The 21164-nt window shown below is 41.4% G+C and overlaps 1 protein-coding gene across 3 annotated transcripts; it reads left to right on the top strand.

Moving 5' to 3' along the window:
• The first annotated feature begins 1296 nt into the window (after positions 1–1296).
• On the top strand, positions 1297–20095 carry sik2a (salt-inducible kinase 2a). 3 transcript variants are annotated; one of them, XM_017460131.3, is made up of 15 exons: positions 1297–1714; positions 5164–5280; positions 6940–7003; positions 9133–9294; positions 11419–11543; positions 12814–12937; positions 13084–13286; positions 13836–13988; positions 14208–14351; positions 15576–15768; positions 16515–16796; positions 17186–17325; positions 17487–17606; positions 17827–17921; positions 18087–20095. In XM_017460131.3, the coding sequence occupies exons 1-15, from the start codon at positions 1574–1576 to the stop codon at positions 18337–18339; spliced, it is 2316 nt and encodes a 771-aa protein (XP_017315620.2). In that variant the 5' UTR covers positions 1297–1573; the 3' UTR covers positions 18340–20095. The 3 variants fall into 3 exon arrangements, with proteins under 3 accessions (XP_017315620.2, XP_017315621.2, XP_053532953.1); XM_017460132.3 differs by lacking the exon at positions 1297–1714 and adding an exon at positions 6207–6327 and having other exon boundaries at positions 6647–7003; XM_053676978.1 differs by lacking the exon at positions 1297–1714 and having other exon boundaries at positions 6207–7003.
• Positions 20096–21164: the final 1069 nt, after the last annotated feature.

Genomic DNA, 21164 nt, shown 5'->3' with positions numbered 1-21164 from the left:
GGGATTTGAACTCATGACTTTCTGGTGAAAAGGCCAACATTTTAACCACTGCCCTACTGTTACACTGCCATGTGACACAGCATGAGCAGCAGTTCAAAAAGATATTTTTTGCTGGCTTCGTGTGTCTCATAGGAAGCACATGGTTAATTGTGGAATGATGGGCAAAGCTGACTAGTGACCAAGACCAAATTAGGAAGAAATTGGGTTGGGAATACCCGAGAAACCATAAAGAGTGTCATTCATATAAAATTCAGTTAATTTTTCACACGTAGGACTTGCAGATTGATTTCTGAAATGTGATCACATATTATTCACATGGTGTGTTTAGGACATAACACGGAATTTTCTCACATAGTCGCATGCGAAAATGTATGTGGTTGTTCCTTAATGGCGTGGAGATTAAAAATCTAAAATTTCAATCACATACTACACTAATGGCTTTGCAAACGAAGTCGCTGAGATGAGAAATGTGTGAGCTCTCTGGGTTATACCTACGGATGTGCAGAATAATTACACTAATATGTGTCAAGCAATACCACCACTGACCAGCAGGTGGAGATATATTACACATTACATTCCAATACAATAGCATGAGTTCATACTGAACTTCTAGGTACAATTCTAATGATTATAAATCATAAATTAATACGTGCCAATTATAAAGCAATGTTGTTGTTTTTTTACTATAGCTGTATTTAAGTAGATACATATAGATGTGCTGAGAATGCTAAATATGGCGGTTAGGTGGAGCAGTTACTGCTCTGTTTAATCATGAATCCTGGGGCTGCAGTGAATGAAAATGGGCAAATGATGATGCTAACTGTTGGCTGTTTCTTTCATTACCTCAGTGTGAGTGAATGAGCTAGTCTCAGTGGCACATCCAGGATTTTATTGCACAGTATGGGGTGGCAAAATGATGGTAAGGGCACTTTAAGGTTTTGTATAGGACAGGATCAATGATATATTGCAGAATATCCTCGTTTTTGATTCATTAAATCTGCATGAAGCCTCAGAGATGAGGTGTGACGTCAGAGTTGAGGTCCAGTCCGCATGTTTCAGGCGTTTAATAATAATAATAATAATAATAATAATAATAATAATAATAATATAGCCGAGCTGGAAAATATCCCAGGCGAAAAGAATGGGAGCTTCAGTGCGCGCGCTGCAGGCACTGATTGACGTACGAAGCGGATAAGGTTGCCTTGGTTACGGACTTGTGGACCGTGCAGACCACGCCCACCAAAACGCCCCCCCCCCCCCTTCCAAAAAAAAAAATCTCTTTCGCACTGACGTCATCGCATGCGGAGCGCCACAGACAGCGTGCTTCGCGCCGAGCGCGTGAGCCAACCGTTTCGCGGGCGAGCGGGACCCGCTAACGGGCAACGGACCGGAAACCATGTGAAGGAACAGAACCGAACCCGGGCGCGGCGCTTAAATTAGCATGCGCGTCTGAAATCCATTTTCTTTTGTTTATTTTGGTTTTAAATCATTAAGCCGGTCCCTACCTCCACCTTTCCGTTTTTCGGACGCACAGGTGCGCGGGCTTCCCGTGTCTCTGTTAAAAGCAACGGGCATGGCCGAACCGGAGCGGAAACCCTGCCAACCTTGCCAAAGGGCGCCGGTTCGGGTCGGATTTTACGACATCGAGCGCACTTTGGGGAAAGGGAACTTCGCTGTGGTGAAGCTGGCGAGACACCGGATCACCAAGTCGGAGGTGTGTGAGTGGAACAAAAACTCAAACAAGTAGCAAACTCTGAGAGCAGAGAAATAAATAATAAATAAACCTGACACTGAGCTGTACTTTCTTTTTGTGTGACAGCTGTCCATGCTTCCTGAGTAGATCTTCTGCGACCAAATATAATAATAATAATAATAATGCAAGTGCACCACAAATATGCACGATTTATCCTGGTCTATTATTATACTCTCTCAGAAATGTACCAAAGCTACCAAACTGGACTTTTCCTTATCGCTGAGGTGCATCTTTTATACATCTTTATCTGCAATAGACAGTACATCCGTCAATGTCACATACCTTTACAAAATAATTTAAGGTACATAATTGGGCCAGGGGTGTAGCGCAATGTTACTATCTGTGACTGTATCTGCTCAGCTCTCCAAATATTCACCTGTATTCAGATTTAAACCTGCAGTAGACATGACCTTCTAAAACGGATGGGTTCTTGTTCTTTCTTTCTAAGGTAAAAATGTCAGAACTGTCAGCATGGTGTGTGAATTCGAAACAGTTCCTCAACCTCAGCTACATCACTCCAGTGCAGGGCCATTTTTGTGCCCTAAGAGAGATTCCTCTTGGTCACAACTGCATATATATATATATATATATATATATATATATATATATATATATATATATATATATATATATAATGCTGTAGGGCAAAGATGAGGTGACTGTCGCACTCGCTTCTTATTTTTGCAGCAAAATTCAGCAGCCATTATTGTGTGCTTCGTCTGAAAAGTGTCTCTTGCCACTTAATATGCTGCTTTCTTTACTGACATACAGACATTTTTCTGTAACGTTTACTTTTGTTCTGGAAAACTAATGTTTGGAAATCTAACTTTTTTTTTTTTGTATTGACAATGTAGAAGTCATAAAATAAAAATCTATAACAATGTTTGTACTTAAAAAAAAAATTAAAAAAAAAAAACAGGGTGCCTAAGACTTTTGCACAGTACTGTATATAATATTGATTATCTTCTTACAATGGCACCTGTCAAGTGGTGGGATATATTAGGCTGCAAGTGAACAGTTGAGGTGTTGTAAGCAAGAAAAATGGGCAAGTGTAAGGATCTGAGTGGCTTTGACAAGGGCCAAATTGTGATGGTTAGACAACTGGGTCAGAGCATCTCCAAAACAGCAGGGCTTGTGGGGTCCAAGGAAGGACAACCCGGTGATCCAGTGGCAGGGTCATGGGCACCCAAGGCTCACTGATGCGTCTGGGGAGCGAAGGCTAGCCCGTCTGATTCGATCACACAGAAGAGCTATTGTTCATGCCGGCTATGATAGAAAGATGTCAGAACATATGTGGCTTCATAGCTGCAAACTGGTCAGAGTGAGGGAAAAAAGCCTAATTTAAACCACCAAAGCTGCTACCAGTTGGCAGTTACTATGTATGAATGACTGAATGAATGAATGCTGTAAAAGTATTGCGTTTATGTTATTGGTCTTTCTTTGTCCCGACCTGCAACTTTTTTTGTTGCATCCCACAGGATTCTCAGCCAAATGTCCTCTGAGCCTGTCTAGCAAAGTTTCTCTAAAGACAAATGTGTGCCTCGTATTTTTATCTATCTGTTTATTCCAAAGAATGTATTGCGTTACATCCTTACATTAAAAGCTAATTAAATCCACACCACATGCAGCATCCCAGTAAAATATACATACTAAAGGTAGAAACGATGCACCCACGATGGTACCACCCACAGCCACGCGGAAAAAGTACAGTTTGGTACCTTTATTTCAGAGAAACTCCTCTGTATATATCTAGAGTAGATTAATCACTTGAAGGCTGGAAAAGTATTAGCACTTTTTAGCCTTACAACAGAAGTTTCCCTTTCGCAGAAGGTTCAAAGTAAAACCTCTTTCCAAGGCACTGCCCCCATGTGTGTTGCAAACTATGTCTCCTTCAAAACATGATATGAGAAAACTTGAAAGAAATTTAAAATCTTATCTATTAAAAAAATTGAATGAGTAATCTATTTTAAATCCAGTATTATTATTATTATCATTATTATTATTTTGCTAGCAAGCTCAGGTACAGTGGGTTTTATTTGGATTTAGGAGGTGGAGGAGCCCTAGTTCATTTATTTGTATGACAACAAGGTGTATGCTAGATTAAGTTACCTCTGTTCATACAGCTGAGAGGGAAGAGGCATCAATTAGGAGGTGTTCATCAGGATCAGATCACCGACATCCATGTGCAAATTGTACGTGCAGTTCTGGGAAATAACGGTTTAAAGTTGAGGAAATCTACACAGTGCATCACTCACGCTATATTTAAAAATGGACACTGAGGAGTAAAATAGTCCCAAGTGACATATAAGGTTACATGAGATTGGGCTTTTATCAGGTTTTGGGAAAAGATTGAAATAACAGAACAGCTGTACTGGGAAATGCCGCAATACTGTATTAGTGGTACTTTAGAGTTTCTAAAAGCAGTTTTGTGGTCCTGTTCCATGCCCTATGGGAGGTAATGGTGGCACCATTAGGGATACAGTTATTTAATGTTTGCCTTGTGCCCAGCCAATGTTGGTGTAAATTGGATTGGATTTATTTTCCAATCCAATCCTCTGATCCGTTTTATGCCATGACAAATCTTGGATGTGAAAATACCGGTTGTGTTAATGCATGTTTCCATTGCAGCTCTGTTTCGAGCATCAGAGGGCAGGTTCAGTCCCTTGCAGGAAAAAATCCAAAGGAAACAAAAAAGGTCATATATTGAGTTGTTATTGGTCACATGTACATTACAGCAGAGTGAAATTCTTATCTTCGCATATTCCAGCATGTTAGGAGGTTGGAGTCAGAGCACAGGGTCAGCCATGATACAGCGCTCCTGGAGCAGAGAGTGTTGAGGGCCTTGCTCAAGGGCCCAACAGTGGCAGCTTGGCAGTACTGGCGCTTGAACCCCCAACCTTCCAATCAGTAACCCATAAACTGCCACTGCTAGGGCTTGAACCCACAATTGTCCAATCAGTAACCCAGAGCCTTAACCGTCAAGCCACCACTGCCCCGTATCTGCTAATTGTTCTTTTTTCAGAAATTTTCCTTAAAATCTCTTACGCTGTCAGAATTGATCACTTTGTTGGTATTAGATGAAACAGAGACTGGCTGCAAGGAAAGCAGAAAAAAAAAAACCCTGAACTTCCTGTACACTGAACCGGCTATCACTACATTAGGGACTACTTCTTTGCTTCTGGACATGTTGTGTTTGTCCTCAACAAATTCTCTTGGTGTCTTTGTGGTGTTGTATCTTTGGGCCGTGAAGAATGACTTATCAATCTAACGAATAATGTGAGTTATATAATAGATCATGATGGGTCTAAATGAAGAAATAAGACAATCCTTTCCTGACTTGAAACATATTCATGAGACGTGAAGTGTATGCGCAACACCAAAATAGTAATTAACATCTGTATTAAATGCAGGTGGCCATAAAGATCATAGACAAGACCCAGTTGGATGCTGCAAACTTGGAGAAGATCTACAGGGAGGTGGAGATCATGAAGCTACTGGACCATCCGCACATCATCAAGCTTTACCAGGTGGGTCAGGTTGACAGTCATAGTTTTAACCATAATTCATAATCCCATTTGTTTTATGATATGAAGAAATGTGTCCAATTAGGCCACAGCATGGTCTAACAGACCTCCATTATGTTAACAGCCTAACAGTAAATCATGGAACACCACATTAAGGTGATAATTATTTGATGTAAAAAGCCTTCCAAGTACATATATTATTTTTTCAAGGGAGCATAATTGGCCATGCTCCATCTGTGGGAGGGATGAAAATACTCTTTATCCCCTGTCAGAGTGATACTAACCAATCATGGGCATGAAAAAAACTGTTCAATCCGCATTTTTCAGTTTTCATCTCTTCACCAGCAATAAAACATTTACCCATTCTACCGCTGCTTTTCAACCCCAGAAAGGTTACTCTCTGACACATCAGCTATGGAAATATTAAGTCTTTACCATTAGTCAGAATCACTTTCCAAGAAACCAAAGGCAATGCAAGTCCAGCTGTTGTGGTGGTTAGCGTTGATCAGTTACATAACACTGATAAGCGCGGGATACTGTGAGTCTCGTTGCTGCGGGAATGCTGGCCCTCATTAACACGGTGTTCAGCTACAATTTACTCATTACGCACTTTCGAAACGTTTCATAAAATGCACTACATTCTGTGACATTGCGCTGAAAATTCTGCTGCGGATGAAAGCTGTCTGCTGTCTCTAAGCCTACAAAGAGGCTTATGATGGACTCATGGTTTTTATAGGTCTTTTGTTCAAATATATTGGAATTTGTGCAGGCCTTAGCCACCAGAAATAATATAATGAGACAGTAAACCCAGAGAACTGACAACGAAAGGCAAAAAACATGAGATGTGTTATGTGTTTGTGTGTGTGGGAGGGAGGGGGGGGCATTTATTTATTTTGCTGGCATGATTTGGCTCTACTTGTTCCCTTTAGAGGGACGTTCCACTGCAGGTCAATACAAAGTCGCTCTGGCTGATCGCCTTTATCCTGTGATGAAACATTTCGATCCTGATGGCCACCGTCTCTTCCAGAATGGCTGCACCCCATCCACAGGGTATTAGGGTTGGGTGATATGACAATGTGTGACGTTTTAGATTCATTTTTCCCACTTTCAGTGTTACAGTATTTTTTGAATTATTTATATAAATAAAACGATCTATAAAATATATAAAAATCTATTTTTAGAAGACATTAAATAGTGTGTTGTTTTTTTTATTATTATTGCAACAGTACTGGGAAAGTGTTTGGAAACTATGATATAAATCATGATATACAGTATATCATGTATTGTACAAATGCCTTTGGGAATATATTGTGATATATTTTTGTCACATCCCCCACCCCTAATGCAGTTCTTGCTATGACTTTCACAGTTGCCAGATCTCAACCTAATTGAAAACCTATGGGAGATTTTGGAGCAACGTGTTCGCGCTCTTCAGCATCAAAATACAAACTCAGAGAATATCCTTTGGACGAACCACGTTCACCGCGCCTATAAACATTGAATTTGTTCTGGTGGCTTTTTCCTTTCATTTGTAATGGTTCCGGATGTGTCATCTTTATGCTTTTGCCTTTACAGTGACGTGAAATAATGTCGATTTTTTTCTTCTTCTCTCCATTAAAGTCAGAACTTTATTAAGACAGGCTGTTTCTTCCCTTCCAACAGGTCATGGAGACCAAGAACATGCTGTACTTGGTCACGGAGTATGCCAAAAATGGTGAAATCTTTGGTGAGCACTTATATTTTTTCCCCTCACAAATCTGCTCAGGAATTCTTTGACAAGCTGATGTGGCATCATTTTGTAGCTGTACCAGACTGTCCATGCAGCCACTTCGCCATCTGCTTGCGCTGGCTGCTGATCCTCCTACAGGTCTTCCGATATTATAAAGGGAACTGAACAGATGCCTTTTGTTTATCTCTGTTAATTAGCCGTGGCACCCGTAATGGAAAAAGGGACGATGCTTTTGGGCTTCGCGCTCTTTGCTTAGCCAGTTATGCTTACCGGCATTTAGTGCCATGATGCCATGACATCTAAAACCTGAAATGCAACGTGTACTCTCACCCTTTGATATAGCTTCTAGAGTACGTAGTCAGCAAAATTCACACATTATGGACCTAGCCAGTTTGAAGGTAAAAGGTTGCTTTCATTTTACAACACGGTCATAGGATTATTGCTGATGTTATCCACCAAATGTTAGATGGTAGAACCAGCCAGTTCAGTCAAAACGAAGAGAAATACACCTAGAGATCGGGTCTCTGTGGTCTTGTACTGGTTCAGATTAGTGCTGCAGGGCTTTAAGTATGCATCATGTTAGAACCGGTGCTAACATCAAAGCAAAGCATGCTTTTGGCACACTTCCCAAACGGCAGCACAATAAGCCTGCCTATAACCGGGCGCCAGAAGGGCAGATCATTATCAAAGCCACGTTTTTGTAATGTTTCAGCAGGTGAGAGTTGAAGGGGATAAAAGAGGTTATCCAGTGAGGCTTTAGCTCACCATTTGCCTTATATACGACACGCCGAGAAGGACAGAAGAGCAAAAGGGAAATTAAATGGCAAGTATAAGGTCAGAGTCCAAAAATAAGCTGGTAGTGGTTTCAGAACTCTTTGATTGGACTAAGCGTGGATTTGGGTTGCCCTGTAATCGACATATCTTTAGCCTCTGGGATTCCTGTATCACATTAAGACGACTAGTTTTGATTTAGCCGATGTCGTCACGCCCCCTCCGGTCTTTCCCTTGCTCGACCTGAAAAGTTTTTAGATGTCCACAAAGTCACTTTCAGCTTCAGGCGTCCCGCTCCATCAATGTCACCTCATTTACTTGTGACAGCTTCTACTGTAGGTCCAGTACGTATGTGATGACACTTCGCAAAGCTGCTTGTAATATCAGGGCCTAGACGCCTTCATAATCCAGACCAGCTGCTCTGTAATCAGGCAGTAACGAACCACGTTTTCTCATCAGTTACTTATACAATACAAGCATCTATCAGCTGATCAAACCCAACCATTCACGCGCACTTCACGTGTCGTTATGGTGCACATGCAGCTGAAACACACGTCTGCGACCTCCGGCTTCACGCTGACTAATGGAAAGCTGCTTTTTCATTAAGACAATGCTGCCACACTGCTCCCAGCACCACGGATTTCATAGAATTTCTCATGAACAAACAGATTAAATCAAACATGACTGATGACAGCTCAGCTTGATTGTTCACACGACAATTTCTTTCAACACTGGCCTAAAATTGGGACATATTTTGCAATTGTTTGGAGGGGTGAATCGTCCTTAAAAACCTAATTATCTTTATTAAGTGTGGGTCATAAATCAATATGTACTAAACTCTAAACTAACTTAGTTATGCCTAGTTTAGTTCATCTTTCCTGTAAACCAATAAGAAAGTTCGTATGAACTTTGTCGACCTCCACTGTCTATGTGACAAGATAGCTATGTACCAAGCACATTATAAAATTCCCCAAAGATTAAATGTTTAGTTAAGTCATCAGTGGTGTTGTAGGTATTTTGACCAATACCAATAATAAGCCTCATTTATGAATCTATTCATAAATAAAATAAATGAATGTATACGGAACTGAAGGATTGGAATGGCTGGGCTGCTTCACGGGAAGATGTAGGACATGATGTGCTTAGGAAGTGCTCCTTAACAGTTTTTCAGTTCTTTGTAATCTCAGATTTTTTTTTTATGGAGTTTTATGGGTGTAAAATCAGATATTCTGCAAATGCATCATACATCAATGCAAACTGCTTCCCGTTTTGACATTCTGGCTAAAAAAAAACAAACAAACAAACCCACAACTGAATGCAACACTCTAACTGGAATACCATGACACTGTTTCCAGACTACCTGGCTAGCCATGGGCGGTTGAGTGAGGCAGAAGCACGGAGAAAGTTCTGGCAGATCCTGTCAGCTGTTGAGTACTGTCACAAGTGCAGCATCGTCCACCGAGACCTGAAGGCTGAGAACCTGCTGCTCGACGCAAACATGAACATCAAGATTGCAGGCAAGTGGACTCTGGAACACTTGGCAAAATGCTTCATTCAGTGATTACAGACAGAATAAACGCATATTTTTGGTCAATAAATAAACGAAACGTACTGATATGGTTTCATACAATTTTTTTTTTATCCATTGCCAAATACAGCCCCCCTAGAGCGGCTGGATGTGGCTTAATAAAAGTGTTATTTTTGGATGTTTTACCCAGTCGTGTGTGGTGTAGTCTGCTTGCTGCAGTATCTGTTAAAGCCAAAACCCAGCCTTCAGCTTCCTTCAGGCATTCCACAGTTCAAACCAGATAACACACATAAGCACACACCAAGTGCAGTCAGTCTCTCAGCCACTCTGGGACAACATATTTACCCAGTGACGTCAAGTGGAAGCGAGGCCAGTAGCACAGAGGAATGAACTAATATGCTCTGACATCAAACACACGCACACGTACACCCGAGGCTGTAAAACTGACAGAGACTGGTGAATCACTAGGCATCTCACGATTTATGTAAAGATAGCACGACTGGAGGAAATGAATTATTAGTTATTTCCAAGCAGCATGGTTAATGGATTCGGCTAAACACTTTGGGACAGAACACTGCGCCAATCTGAGATTGGTTTTTTTGAACATCACTTGCTAGCTAGCATTGTTGGAGGCTTTCATCTACTTCTCTATGAAATTCATTATATATAAAGGCTTGTGTACGAAATAGTGACGAGATTACAGGTTAAAATGGGCATTACACATTACAGAGACTGCACATTGGCAGATATATGTTCCAGCAAGTGGTTATGAAATTCTTCTGGCACAGACCCCATGCATCTGGTAAATTTCCATACTTCCACTATCCCCAACCTCCCCTATAGATATCGCCTCATCCTAACCATACAAAGTACACACACAGCATATATACAGTACAAATCACATAAAACCTCTCGGTAAGCACTGCCACTATTATCTTGCTCATTTCATAATATAACTGACTGAAAGTTCCTTTACTTTATAACCTAAATTTAATCTTGAGATATTGGGGTGGAAACTGAAAGTGCATTATAAGCTATTCCTGTAACTTCTTGCATAAACAGCTATATCTACTTTCATTGTCGTCAATACCGGAGAAGAGATATATAGTAAGGTCATGAAGGTTTCATCGACCCCACCGCAGTTTCATCAGAATGTTATTATTTTATCGTCTTCTATAGCCAGTCATTCCACTGGTGGTTTATTCACACTGTATTCTCTCACTCTACCATTGAACCTTAAGTGCAGATAAAACGTGTTGACTCAGGGTGCAGTGACCTTTGCTGTCTTATTCCAAGTAGTAATATCCCTCCCACTGATTTTCACTTGGCCGCCCTTTATATCCACTCTCCCACATGTTCACCTGTTTCATAACAGAGCCAGGCTGTGAATTGTCTTCAGGAATGCAACATAATCGCATATATATACCGTTTCACGATTCATTCATTCATCTTCAGTAAACGCTTGACTCTATCGCTTGACTTCCTATCGCCTGAACAATAGACATGAGGCAGGAATACACCCTGGATGGCATGCAAGTCCTTTTTTTTTTATTATTTAAATCCAGGCCTCATCACCCTGGCCTATTTCTTTCTACTCATTATTTACACTTACATTTATGGCATGTGGCATACGCCCTTATCCAGAGCGACTTACATTTATCCCATTTATACAATTAAAGATTAAGGGCCTTGCCCAAGGGGCCAACCGTGGTAGCTTAGCAGTACTGAGGCTTGAACTCCTGACCTTCTGATCAGTAACCCAAAGCCTTTAACCACTGATCCAGCACTGCCCATTCTTGACACAATCCACAACAGGTCTGTAACACCATCTACCAAGGATTGAAATGTTTGACTTCAAATCATACACAGCTGTCAGTCGTAAGGAATAATAATTAAGAATTAATAATAATAAAAAAACAAACAAAAAAAACACAAAGGGATTACACAAAGGCCAGCTATTTTACTAAGGCTCATCTTGCATTTTTCTTTGTTCTTCACTTTCTGTCAGAGTTACAGAGTTAGCAAGGCTAGCAAGCTGAACGTTTGAGTTACTGAACAGAAATTACAACAGAAAATAAGATCATTGTTTTGCCTTCTTCACCCTCACTTGCAGACTTTGGTTTTGGGAACTTCTTCCAGCCAGGGCAGCCGCTAGCCACATGGTGCGGCAGCCCACCTTACGCGGCTCCCGAGGTGTTTGAAGGGCAGAAATATGAAGGGCCACAGCTGGACATCTGGGTAAGACAGACTACACCACACACTCTCCTGATCCATTCAGAATTGGTCATTTTTGGAAGTTGTGAAAATCCTAATTTATGTTGAAAATGAGAGACCCCACGTACAGTCGGGTGCATAAGTATTTGGACAGTGACCCAATTTCCATCATTTTGCCTTTGTACAACACCACAATGGATTTGAAATGAAGCAGTCAAGATGTGATGTTTTAATTCAAGGGTTGTTTGTTTTTTTACAAAATAGTGCATTAACCATTTAGGAAGTAGACATTTATTACATAGACCCTCCATTTTCATAGGTTCAAAAGTCATTGGACAAATGGCTAATCAGCTTTAAGACTAACTTTACGAGTGGCCAAATCAACAATCTTGTACATTCTTAAAAATAATGAATACATCAGTGAGCTCAGCAACACCAAAAGGCCCGAAAGAGCACGGAAAACAACTAAAGTGAGGATTGCAGGATTCTTTACTTGGTGAAGAAAACCCCCTTCACAACATCTAGCCATGCAAAGAACACTTAAGGAGATCGGTATATCAGTGTCAAAGTCTACAACCATGAGATGCCTTTATGAATGGAAATACCTCAAGATGCACACCACTGGTAACACCTAGGAACAGAAAGGCCAGATTAAACTTTACCTGGAACCACATTCTTTGGACAGATGAAACCAAGATTAACTTGTACCAGAATAATAAGAGTATGGAGAAGGAAAGGAAGGGCTCATGATCCAAAGCATACCGGATAATCTGTCAAACATAAAGGTTGTGTTATGGCATGGGCATCTATGGCTGCCAATGGAGCTGGGTCACTGGTGTTTATTGATGATGTGATTGTTGATAGAAGAAGCAGGATGAATTCTGAAGTGTACAGAGCTATACTTTCTGCTCAGATGAAGTGAAATGCTGGAAAACTGGGACTTAACAGTACAGATGGATAATGACCCAAAACATACTATGAAAGCAACCCAAGAGCTTCTTAAGGCAAAGAAATGGAATGTTCTTAAATGTCAGGTAGCAGTATATAATATCTTGGGTTCTTCATAACTAGCTAACTACACATCGTATATTTATCAAAAATGTACAGTGTTTTGCCCATTGTAAAAGACCATCTGCGACTTGTCACAGTATCTACTTGCAAACAATATGTAAACTCTGCTATCAGCAGAATTCCGACCATCGTATCCGGAGGCCATGTGCAGTGAAAAGGTGGAATTATGAGTAATACTGTACAAGTGTTGCTTTAGATTTGTGTGTGTGTGTGTGTTATACAGAGTATGGGGGTGGTCTTATATGTGCTGGTTTGTGGCACCTTACCATTTGATGGTCCCAGCCTGCCGGTTTTGCGACAGAGGGTTCTTGAAGGCCGTTTCCGTATCCCTTACTTCATGACCGAGGGTAAGGGAGTTACTATAATGCATACAAACTAGGACGATATTTAGTGCTCAGGCCTACTACACTATGTTAACAGTCTGAAAGTTAGAATGAATTAAGCATTCCTAAGGACCGTCATTGGTGAACCCTGACTATCGGTCTGTCCCCAGACTGCGAACACTTGATCCGGAGGATGCTGGTCCTTGACCCGGCCAAGAGGTTGGCACTAAGCCAAATTCGTCAGCACCGCTGGATGGTGCAGGAGGTACCATCACCAAAGCCTCAGCTCAACCGGCAGGGCATAGGAGAGCATAGCGAGCAGGTCCTTCGTCTCATGCACAATCTTGGCATCGACCAGCACAAGACCATAGAGGTGAGGATGACTTAACTATCCAGAGCATCTCAGAGTGAATTGTTTGTAATTGGTAGAGAGTTGTTATCATTTTCAGTTAGACACTCTTAAGAAATGATTATTATTTTGTGACTTCATGGATGCTTGGCCTCTCATGTCCATATGTTAGCTTGTATTACATAGTATTTTGAAAAGGAAATAGAGCTAAATACCAAAATAACACTCTCAAGCAGTGCAGTGGACTAAGCATCAGCTTTAGGGGTCACAAGTACAAATATCAAACATGCCACAGATGGGAAGTCCAAGAGAATATAATGTGCACTATTTAATGGGTTTAAGCATGGCCTACCTATTACAAAGGTGCTAGTCAACTGCAGGCATCTCTTAGCTCTTATATATGGAAAGGAGCAGATAATGTTCTCCTCTAAACATGTTCATCATCCCTATGATGGTACATGTACATGTTAGTAGAACTAGCTAGTGGACAGAAGTTGACAAATTGGTAATAAATACTGAAGTAAATACTGTTGTAAAACCAAATTTTCTTTGAGCAAACTTTCTTCTTTGCAGTCTCTCCAGAACAAAAGCTACAATCATTTTGCTGCTATCTACTACCTGCTGGTGGAGCGACTCAAAGCCCACAGAAGCAGTTTTCCTGTGGAACAGAGGCTCAACGGTGCCCAGCGCCGGCCAAGCACTGTGGCTGAGCAGACTGTCCACAAGGTATTTCAATGTTATAAGAGTGTAAATAAGTCATGCAAAGCAAACTGCATTCCCGTTCTTGCACTACACGCCAGTGATATCTATCGTAAGAATCCATTGTTCAACTGCCGTCATTTGCGTATGCGCATATTTGATTAAGAACGTGATGAAAAGAATGTCTAAAACAGTTATATCATTAACGTCTATGCTATAAAAATGAAGATTGTCCTTCTCCCACAGGCCTCCATTCCAGCTCTGCAAGCCACACGCCACCTGCGCTCACCCATTCTCCTGCAGACCTCCACTGAGACTTTCAGCTTCACACAAAGCACTGCTTCTCCAGAGCAGGCCCTAATGGAGGAGGAGGAGGTGGCCACTCCCAAGGTCAGTGAGAACTTTCTGGAAGTGCAGACGTCTACAGCAATGAGCAATGCAGCAACAGCAGAAGAATTGCACAACGCTATATTGGCGCACGAGTTAGGTTTTTTAATAGCTTTGTTACTCATTTGGGCACCGCTGGATGACGCCAGCAAGGGCTGTCTTGTGTTCATAAAGTTCCGCTGCCACTGAACCACCCTCAAATCTTCCTCATGACTCATCATCAGTCGAGCCATGCGCAGACGTCCTAAAATAACAGCAGCGTTGTGACGGAAGCTAATGAAAAGCCCTTGCCTTCCCTCCCTCGCGCGCTCTGTTTCTACCTTGCATTATATTCCACTGCGGCCAGCAAAGTATTTAATTCTGGATTGAGAGATGAATCCAGACATAAAAGCTTCTTCTGCAGGGTAAAGGACGCTGATGAGGCACACAGGGCATGTTTGAGCAGAGCAATTGAGAGCAGGAAATAACAGTGCTAGACAACAGTAGGATCTGAACTGAGTGGCCCTCTTGTTTGAGCTAGTCACTTAATTGCCACTGCTGTGCCAGGCCAGCTACACTGAGCGTCAGCCAGCTGCTTAGACTAGCACTATGCAGCCCACTGGCTATATCAAGGAACTTTTTCTCTCCATCTCCCTAGCCGTCCGTTAGGAGGTGCGACTACACTCCACCTTTTCAGCTAAATCTGGCGGTCGCCATAGCTACCAAGTATTGCAATCCTGGCACCAGGGTTTAGCCTTTTCATGGTTTTTATAAGCATCAGACAGTTTTCCCTCAAAGTAGTACACTCCTCTTCACCTTCGTTTCAAGCCAACATTACTAATAATTCATAAAATCTAGTAGGAGCCAGCCTCATGCAAAAGAAACCATGCAATCTGCATTTTGTTTATTGTTAGCCATACCAGTATATATATATATATATATATATATATATATATATATATATATATATATATATATATATATATATAGATAGATAGATAGATAGATAGATAGATAGATAGATAGATAGATAGATAGATATAGATAGATAGATAGATAGATGTACACAAATGAAAAGTGGTGTTTGTAAAACCCAGGCTGATAAAAACACACAAACACCCCAGAAAGCTCAGACACCTTCATTTCTTTTTTTTCTTTCATTTTTTTACTCCATTTGATTCTATTGTAACTATAAATCGTCATTTGTGTGTGTGTGTGTGTCTCTCTCTGTCCGTCTCCCCTCCCCAGGTGGATGGCTGTATGCTGGAGCCTCTGCCCCCTGTTGTGTTACGTAATGCCAGTGGCTTATTTCCGGGCACCGTCACAGAGTCATCCATAGATGAAGGAATCGAGGCTGAGGATGAACAGGGCATCCACTTAAGCCAGCACAGACAAACACAGTCAGATGGCACCAGCCAACTGGGCACAGTGTCTGCCTCAGGTGTGTGTACACACACTTCACAAGGCAATAAATGGATAAACAGACAGACAGATAGATAGAATGGCCAGATGATGGTTAGGTGGATGAATAGGTAGGTAGTACAGTAGACAGGTGAATTGATAAAAGGCTATGGGTGGATGTATAAGTAAATGGACAGGTACATGCTAAAGGTACAGGGATGGATGGACGGACACATAGTAGAAAGATGGATAGATGGCTGGATGGTTCCATGAGTATGATGGATAAATGATGGCTAGATAAATTAACAGGAGATTGATTAAATAGACAATGGTTAGTAGAAAGACATACATACATGGATGGATGGATGGCTACTTAATGAATCATTGGATGCACAATAGATGGATGAATTGATAGACAAGACAGCAGACAGATGAAAAGATAATTAGATGGATGGGACGATGGCTAGGTAAATGGATAGCAAGATGGAAGAGATGGACTGATAGGTAGAATGATGGACAGATGGATGAATGGAGAAGTACCCCTACGGATGAATAACTAAGATAGTTACACATGGGTGGTAGTAAAGGTAGCACAATAGAAATAGCTATTTCTGTGGGACAACTGGTAAGAAGGTTGCTTGGATCACTAGGTGGACAGAAACACACGAACAGGAATGGATCATGATGGACATAGTATTATGGAAGGATAGTCAGAAAAATAAGAAGAATTGATGCTGGAATGGTATGGTAATAAAAACTAAAAATAATAGTATATAATTTCAATAGGGAAGCTCCTCTCCATGGCTTTGAACCCGTCTCTGGGCAGCATGGACTCAGAGTACGATTTGGGCTCCACACACAGTGACCTCAGCCTGGCCGACGACCCTCCGCCCCATGGAGGTATGCCAACAGTGATGCCTGCTAGTCAAGCAGACCCTACCTTCCCCTGCTTGAAACCTTCTAATCCCAGCCCCCAAGGCCTGAGCTCAGAGGAGCGTAAGGCTCATAATCATTCATCGGTCAGCTTTCGTGAAGGACGACGAGCATCAGACACTTCTCTCACACAAGGTGCCGACTTTCTTCTTTTCAATCGTGTTGGCTTTTTACTTTTTTTTTCTGTTACTTTTTCACTTAACGTTGCTGTTAAAACCCATTTGTGTCAGCCTGCCCAAATTAATATTTTCAGCCTATTGTCAGATTGTATGAAGAACCCAAAAAAAAACCCTTGATGAATTAATTGTCACGGTATGAATCAGTCAAGTTGAACTGACAGGAATCACCTGCCATTTAGGTCCTATAACCTGCAGTTATACACCTTGTTCTCCTTGTTTTTTTTTTTTAGGTCTGTAAGCTGTTGATTAGTTCATTAGACATGCCATTTTATGCAGTGTTCTTTGTTTGATTCCAGGCCAGATGGCTGTTGATTAGTTCCTGTGACTCTTCTTTTTGTTTTCTAGGTCTGGTAGTGTTCCGGCAGCACCTCCAAAATCTCGCCAGGACCAAAGGAATTCTGGAGTTGAACAAAGCACAAGTGGTGCTGGGATCTCGAGATGGAGACACCAGCTTCCAGCCTAAAAACCTGGAGCTTCAACAGCAGGTTAAAACAAGTAGTATAATCCTGTTATACTGTATATGGTATCAGAAGTTCCTGTATACCGTTTTATCGTTATGAATCTCATAGTTATGGATGAACTACAACCTTTTGGCTGTTTTTTATCCAATGGATCGTTTTTTTTTTTGTTTTTTTTTGGTCTGCAGGGAGAAGCACATCAATGTCGTAGTGGAAAGGACACAGCAATGTTCTCGACTAAAATGCACCCCTATCTCCTGTCTAGACGGCAGTCACTGGAAACCCATTGTCTTGCTCAGAGGCTGCAGGTATTGTCACTCAGAATTGAACTGGCCTTCTGTGCAGGATAAAATAATCAGTTTGCATTGGTAGACATTGTCATTTCTAACAGTCATCGTGGCTCTTGTGGATTCTAAAATATGTTTTTCAAAACTCACCTGAATACAGACCATAAGATGAAATGAAGTGCTCTAGTTGGACTGATTAATTGGAGAACAGGTTGCAGTGATGATGTGTGTGTTTTACCAGAGGGCTAGTCTGCTGGCCAGTGGTGCTGGCAGTGGGCAAATGTTCTGTAAGGATCCTACGCCTCGTACACTGGAGCAGCAACTACAGGAATACAGGTAAGGAGTGCAAGAACATTTTGGGGGTTTTTCCCCTTTAATGTACAATCTCCAGTGCAAAATAACTTAGTAAAAATTGACAACTTACTTTCTTACACACAAAAAAAAAGTGTTAAATTGTGGAATTCGGGTACACTCACCTCAAAAAAATACTGCCATCTTTAGACTCCAACAGAAGAGACTCCATCTACAGAAGCAGTCTCATCTGCAGGCCTACTTCCACCAGACTCAACTGGCAGAGGACCAGTACACACCCGTGCAGGATCACGCCGATACCTCCCTCGCCAACCCAACTCTCTCTCGTACAGCTCAGACCCTCAGCCCACTCCTGGAGCCTAGCACCCCCTGTCCAGAGATGCACTATGTGCCCTCAGACTGTGAGACGATGGAGGCTCAACAAGGTGTTCTGGTGAAGTGAAGCTATTCCCTTTCCAGCCAGACACACTGGGATGGATCTCAGACAAAAAAAAAAAAAAAACTAACTAATGGAAGAACACCACCAAGCTCTCATGGACAAGCAAAATGGCGCGTTGGCGTTGAATCTTAACGAGACACATACACCCCATTGTGATCAAAATCCCAGAGTATGGACTATGAAGGACTTGTTTTGTCAACTGTCAGAGTAGTAATTCTTTGCAAAATTAGCTAGACAAGCACAATATAAACACATTCTAGCAAAGGTTCAGATTTGTGTCAGTATAGAAGCAATATGTTCTCCCTGACAAGACAATGTTAAGGTTATTTAATTTATTACATTTTAAAATTGATCAGTTTTCCAATGCTGTTTGGAAAACGGGGTGGGGGGGGACTCATCCTGACATGCAGGAAATCAGTTCTACGGCTCTATTATTTGGTTCTACTTAAAAGCGTGTTATACTTCATCTTGCTTCAACTGCTTCCGACAGCCAACTGAAACAAACCTCGGACAGCCGAGAGCTTGTAGTCTTTCAGAACAGTGGGAGGATCCTAGCTATCCATCAATCAAGGATGAGGGTAGTAAACAGCAAAGTATGATATGTGCAAGTTCACATTTTATTCTTGCCCCATCATTCGTTGCACTCTATCCGAAGTGCCTTTCCATGGCTTGGAAGGCATCAGAAGCCTGTTCAGATGAAAGTATAAGTGGGCCTTTAGGCACTTTTAAATGTGACAGAAGGAAACGTCTGTCATATCAAGCGATGTTAAATCCACTAGCCACTCCAAATGACTACTGAACCAAACACTGATGTTGGTCAGCTTGTTTCATTTAAGTGCACCACATGTGGCATTAAAAAATGTAATGCACTTTCAAGTATATTCGGTACATTTACCCTGTTCCTACACTCACTGGATCTTCTATTAGATACACCTTTGAGTAGTTACACACTTATTGACTGTAAGTCATCTGATGCGGTGTAGACTTGTGTCAGTCTGTCTAATCTGTCAACCATAAGAGCACAAATGACTGGTGGTTTATCATCCTCATTATAGCAGTGACATCGACACTGGTACAGGAGTAGCCAACAGAGCAGCATTGCTGGGGGTTTCCCCCAAACTGATGCACTGGATAGAAGGCGGCTGATAGATTATGCATAGCACCAGAGTCAATAACTGTATACCAACAAAGCACCTACAAGGCCAAGGAGTCTAAAAGGAAGCCATTTCAGATTCCGCCCGAGTTGTAGCGATTTTGTCAGGACGTAAAGTATTTCATTATTATAGCCATGGGCCTTTTTTCAGTGAAATGTTCTTTTGTGGAATGTTCAAGGATTTCCTTTCTTCCTCTTCTTTTTTTTTTTAAACAGATCTGAAGTCTACTCTGTACGACGATCGATGATGTACGATACACAGGCTGAATCCTTAACGGATTCCTATTGTACCCCTAAATTCCTGCCCCGGTTATATTTAAACCGCATAACGTATGAAAGAATGGCTTCTACAGCTTAGCTAGTGAGCTATACGTGGAATATAGGGCCTTTTATGGTTACTGTACAAGAATATTTACCATCCCGACGTATAATAGCAATACAGAACGTTTCAGTAATAGTCCTGACACCTGAAAATAGGTGTTTGTAGTGAATGTGTTTACTTTTTTGCCAGTTCACAAAAACAAAGATCTCACCAAGACTTGGTAGAATTTATAGTCAATCTTTTGTTCACTTTGTTGGAATTAAAAATGTGAAAGACACTTAAAAGGAACTGTTAAGTCTTTTGTTCTCCCACCTATCCATTCAAATATTCAATATTTATCATGCTTATCATGATAACTGATGCGTTCAGTGGTCCGACATACACGACAGCTTGTGTATGAAATCTTAATCCAAACCTCGACAAGCAACCTGGTCAGTCCACAGAGGAGAACTCATTGGATTTTCCTCCTTAAGCTCTGACTGACCCCCAAACCTGATTATAGCAGCAAACTCTTGTACAATATCATGACAGAGGGCAACTTGCTCCTTTAAACAACCCGTGGGTCCTAATTGCACTGTAGGGGAGTTGTATTTCTTTCATTGTTATTAATTTAAATACTTGTCAAACTGTTTAAAAAAAAAAAAAAAAAAAAAAAAATTAAAATCTCAAATCAGAGGGGGTCATTTCAAAGAGGCAAACTCAAATGACTGTAAATGTTAAGACAATAACTGATGAGACATCCAGAGTAAACGGTAATTCTGAACTTCTGTCCTTTCTTTCTAAAGTTTTTGAATGTGCTGGATGCAATCAGATGTCTCACTTTCTCATCCAGAACAACCTCGAGAATCATAATCAGTCTGGCTTCAAGGTGGTGCACCCCATGGAAACAGCCTTCGTGGCTCTTATTGAGAAGCTTCACATTGCTAGGTCAGCCAAACGATCATCAGTTCTAATCCTTCGTGACCTCTCAGCTTCCTTCTGCTTGGTCAATCACAAGACTCTCCTGTACTTGCTCACAAGATTTAGAATTAGAGACCCAGCTTTGCATCCTACTTGGAGGGGACTCGCATTTACTTCCTACAGATTCTCCATTGGTGTCTCACAAGGCTTGGTGCTTGGTCCTTTTCTGTTGTTCCTCTATTCCTTCTACCTCAGTGAGGTAATAGTCTCACATGGTTAGCATTGCTATGCCAATGACACTCAACACCACACATTTCCTTCCTCAGACACTGATGTTTCAGCTTGTATTTCAGCATGTTTGGCAGGCATCTAGTCACAGATGGCAGCCCCAGAAGACTGAGCTGCTGTATATACCTGGAGATGCATCCCCATTTTAAGGTCTTGTGATCTCCC

The sequence above is a fragment of the Ictalurus punctatus genome, chromosome 28 (genome assembly GCF_001660625.3).
Source record: "Ictalurus punctatus breed USDA103 chromosome 28, Coco_2.0, whole genome shotgun sequence".
In the NCBI taxonomy this organism is placed as follows: domain Eukaryota; kingdom Metazoa; phylum Chordata; class Actinopteri; order Siluriformes; family Ictaluridae; genus Ictalurus; species Ictalurus punctatus.
Note: the sequence above shows the minus strand (reverse complement) of the source record. Positions and strands in the feature narration are given on the sequence as shown.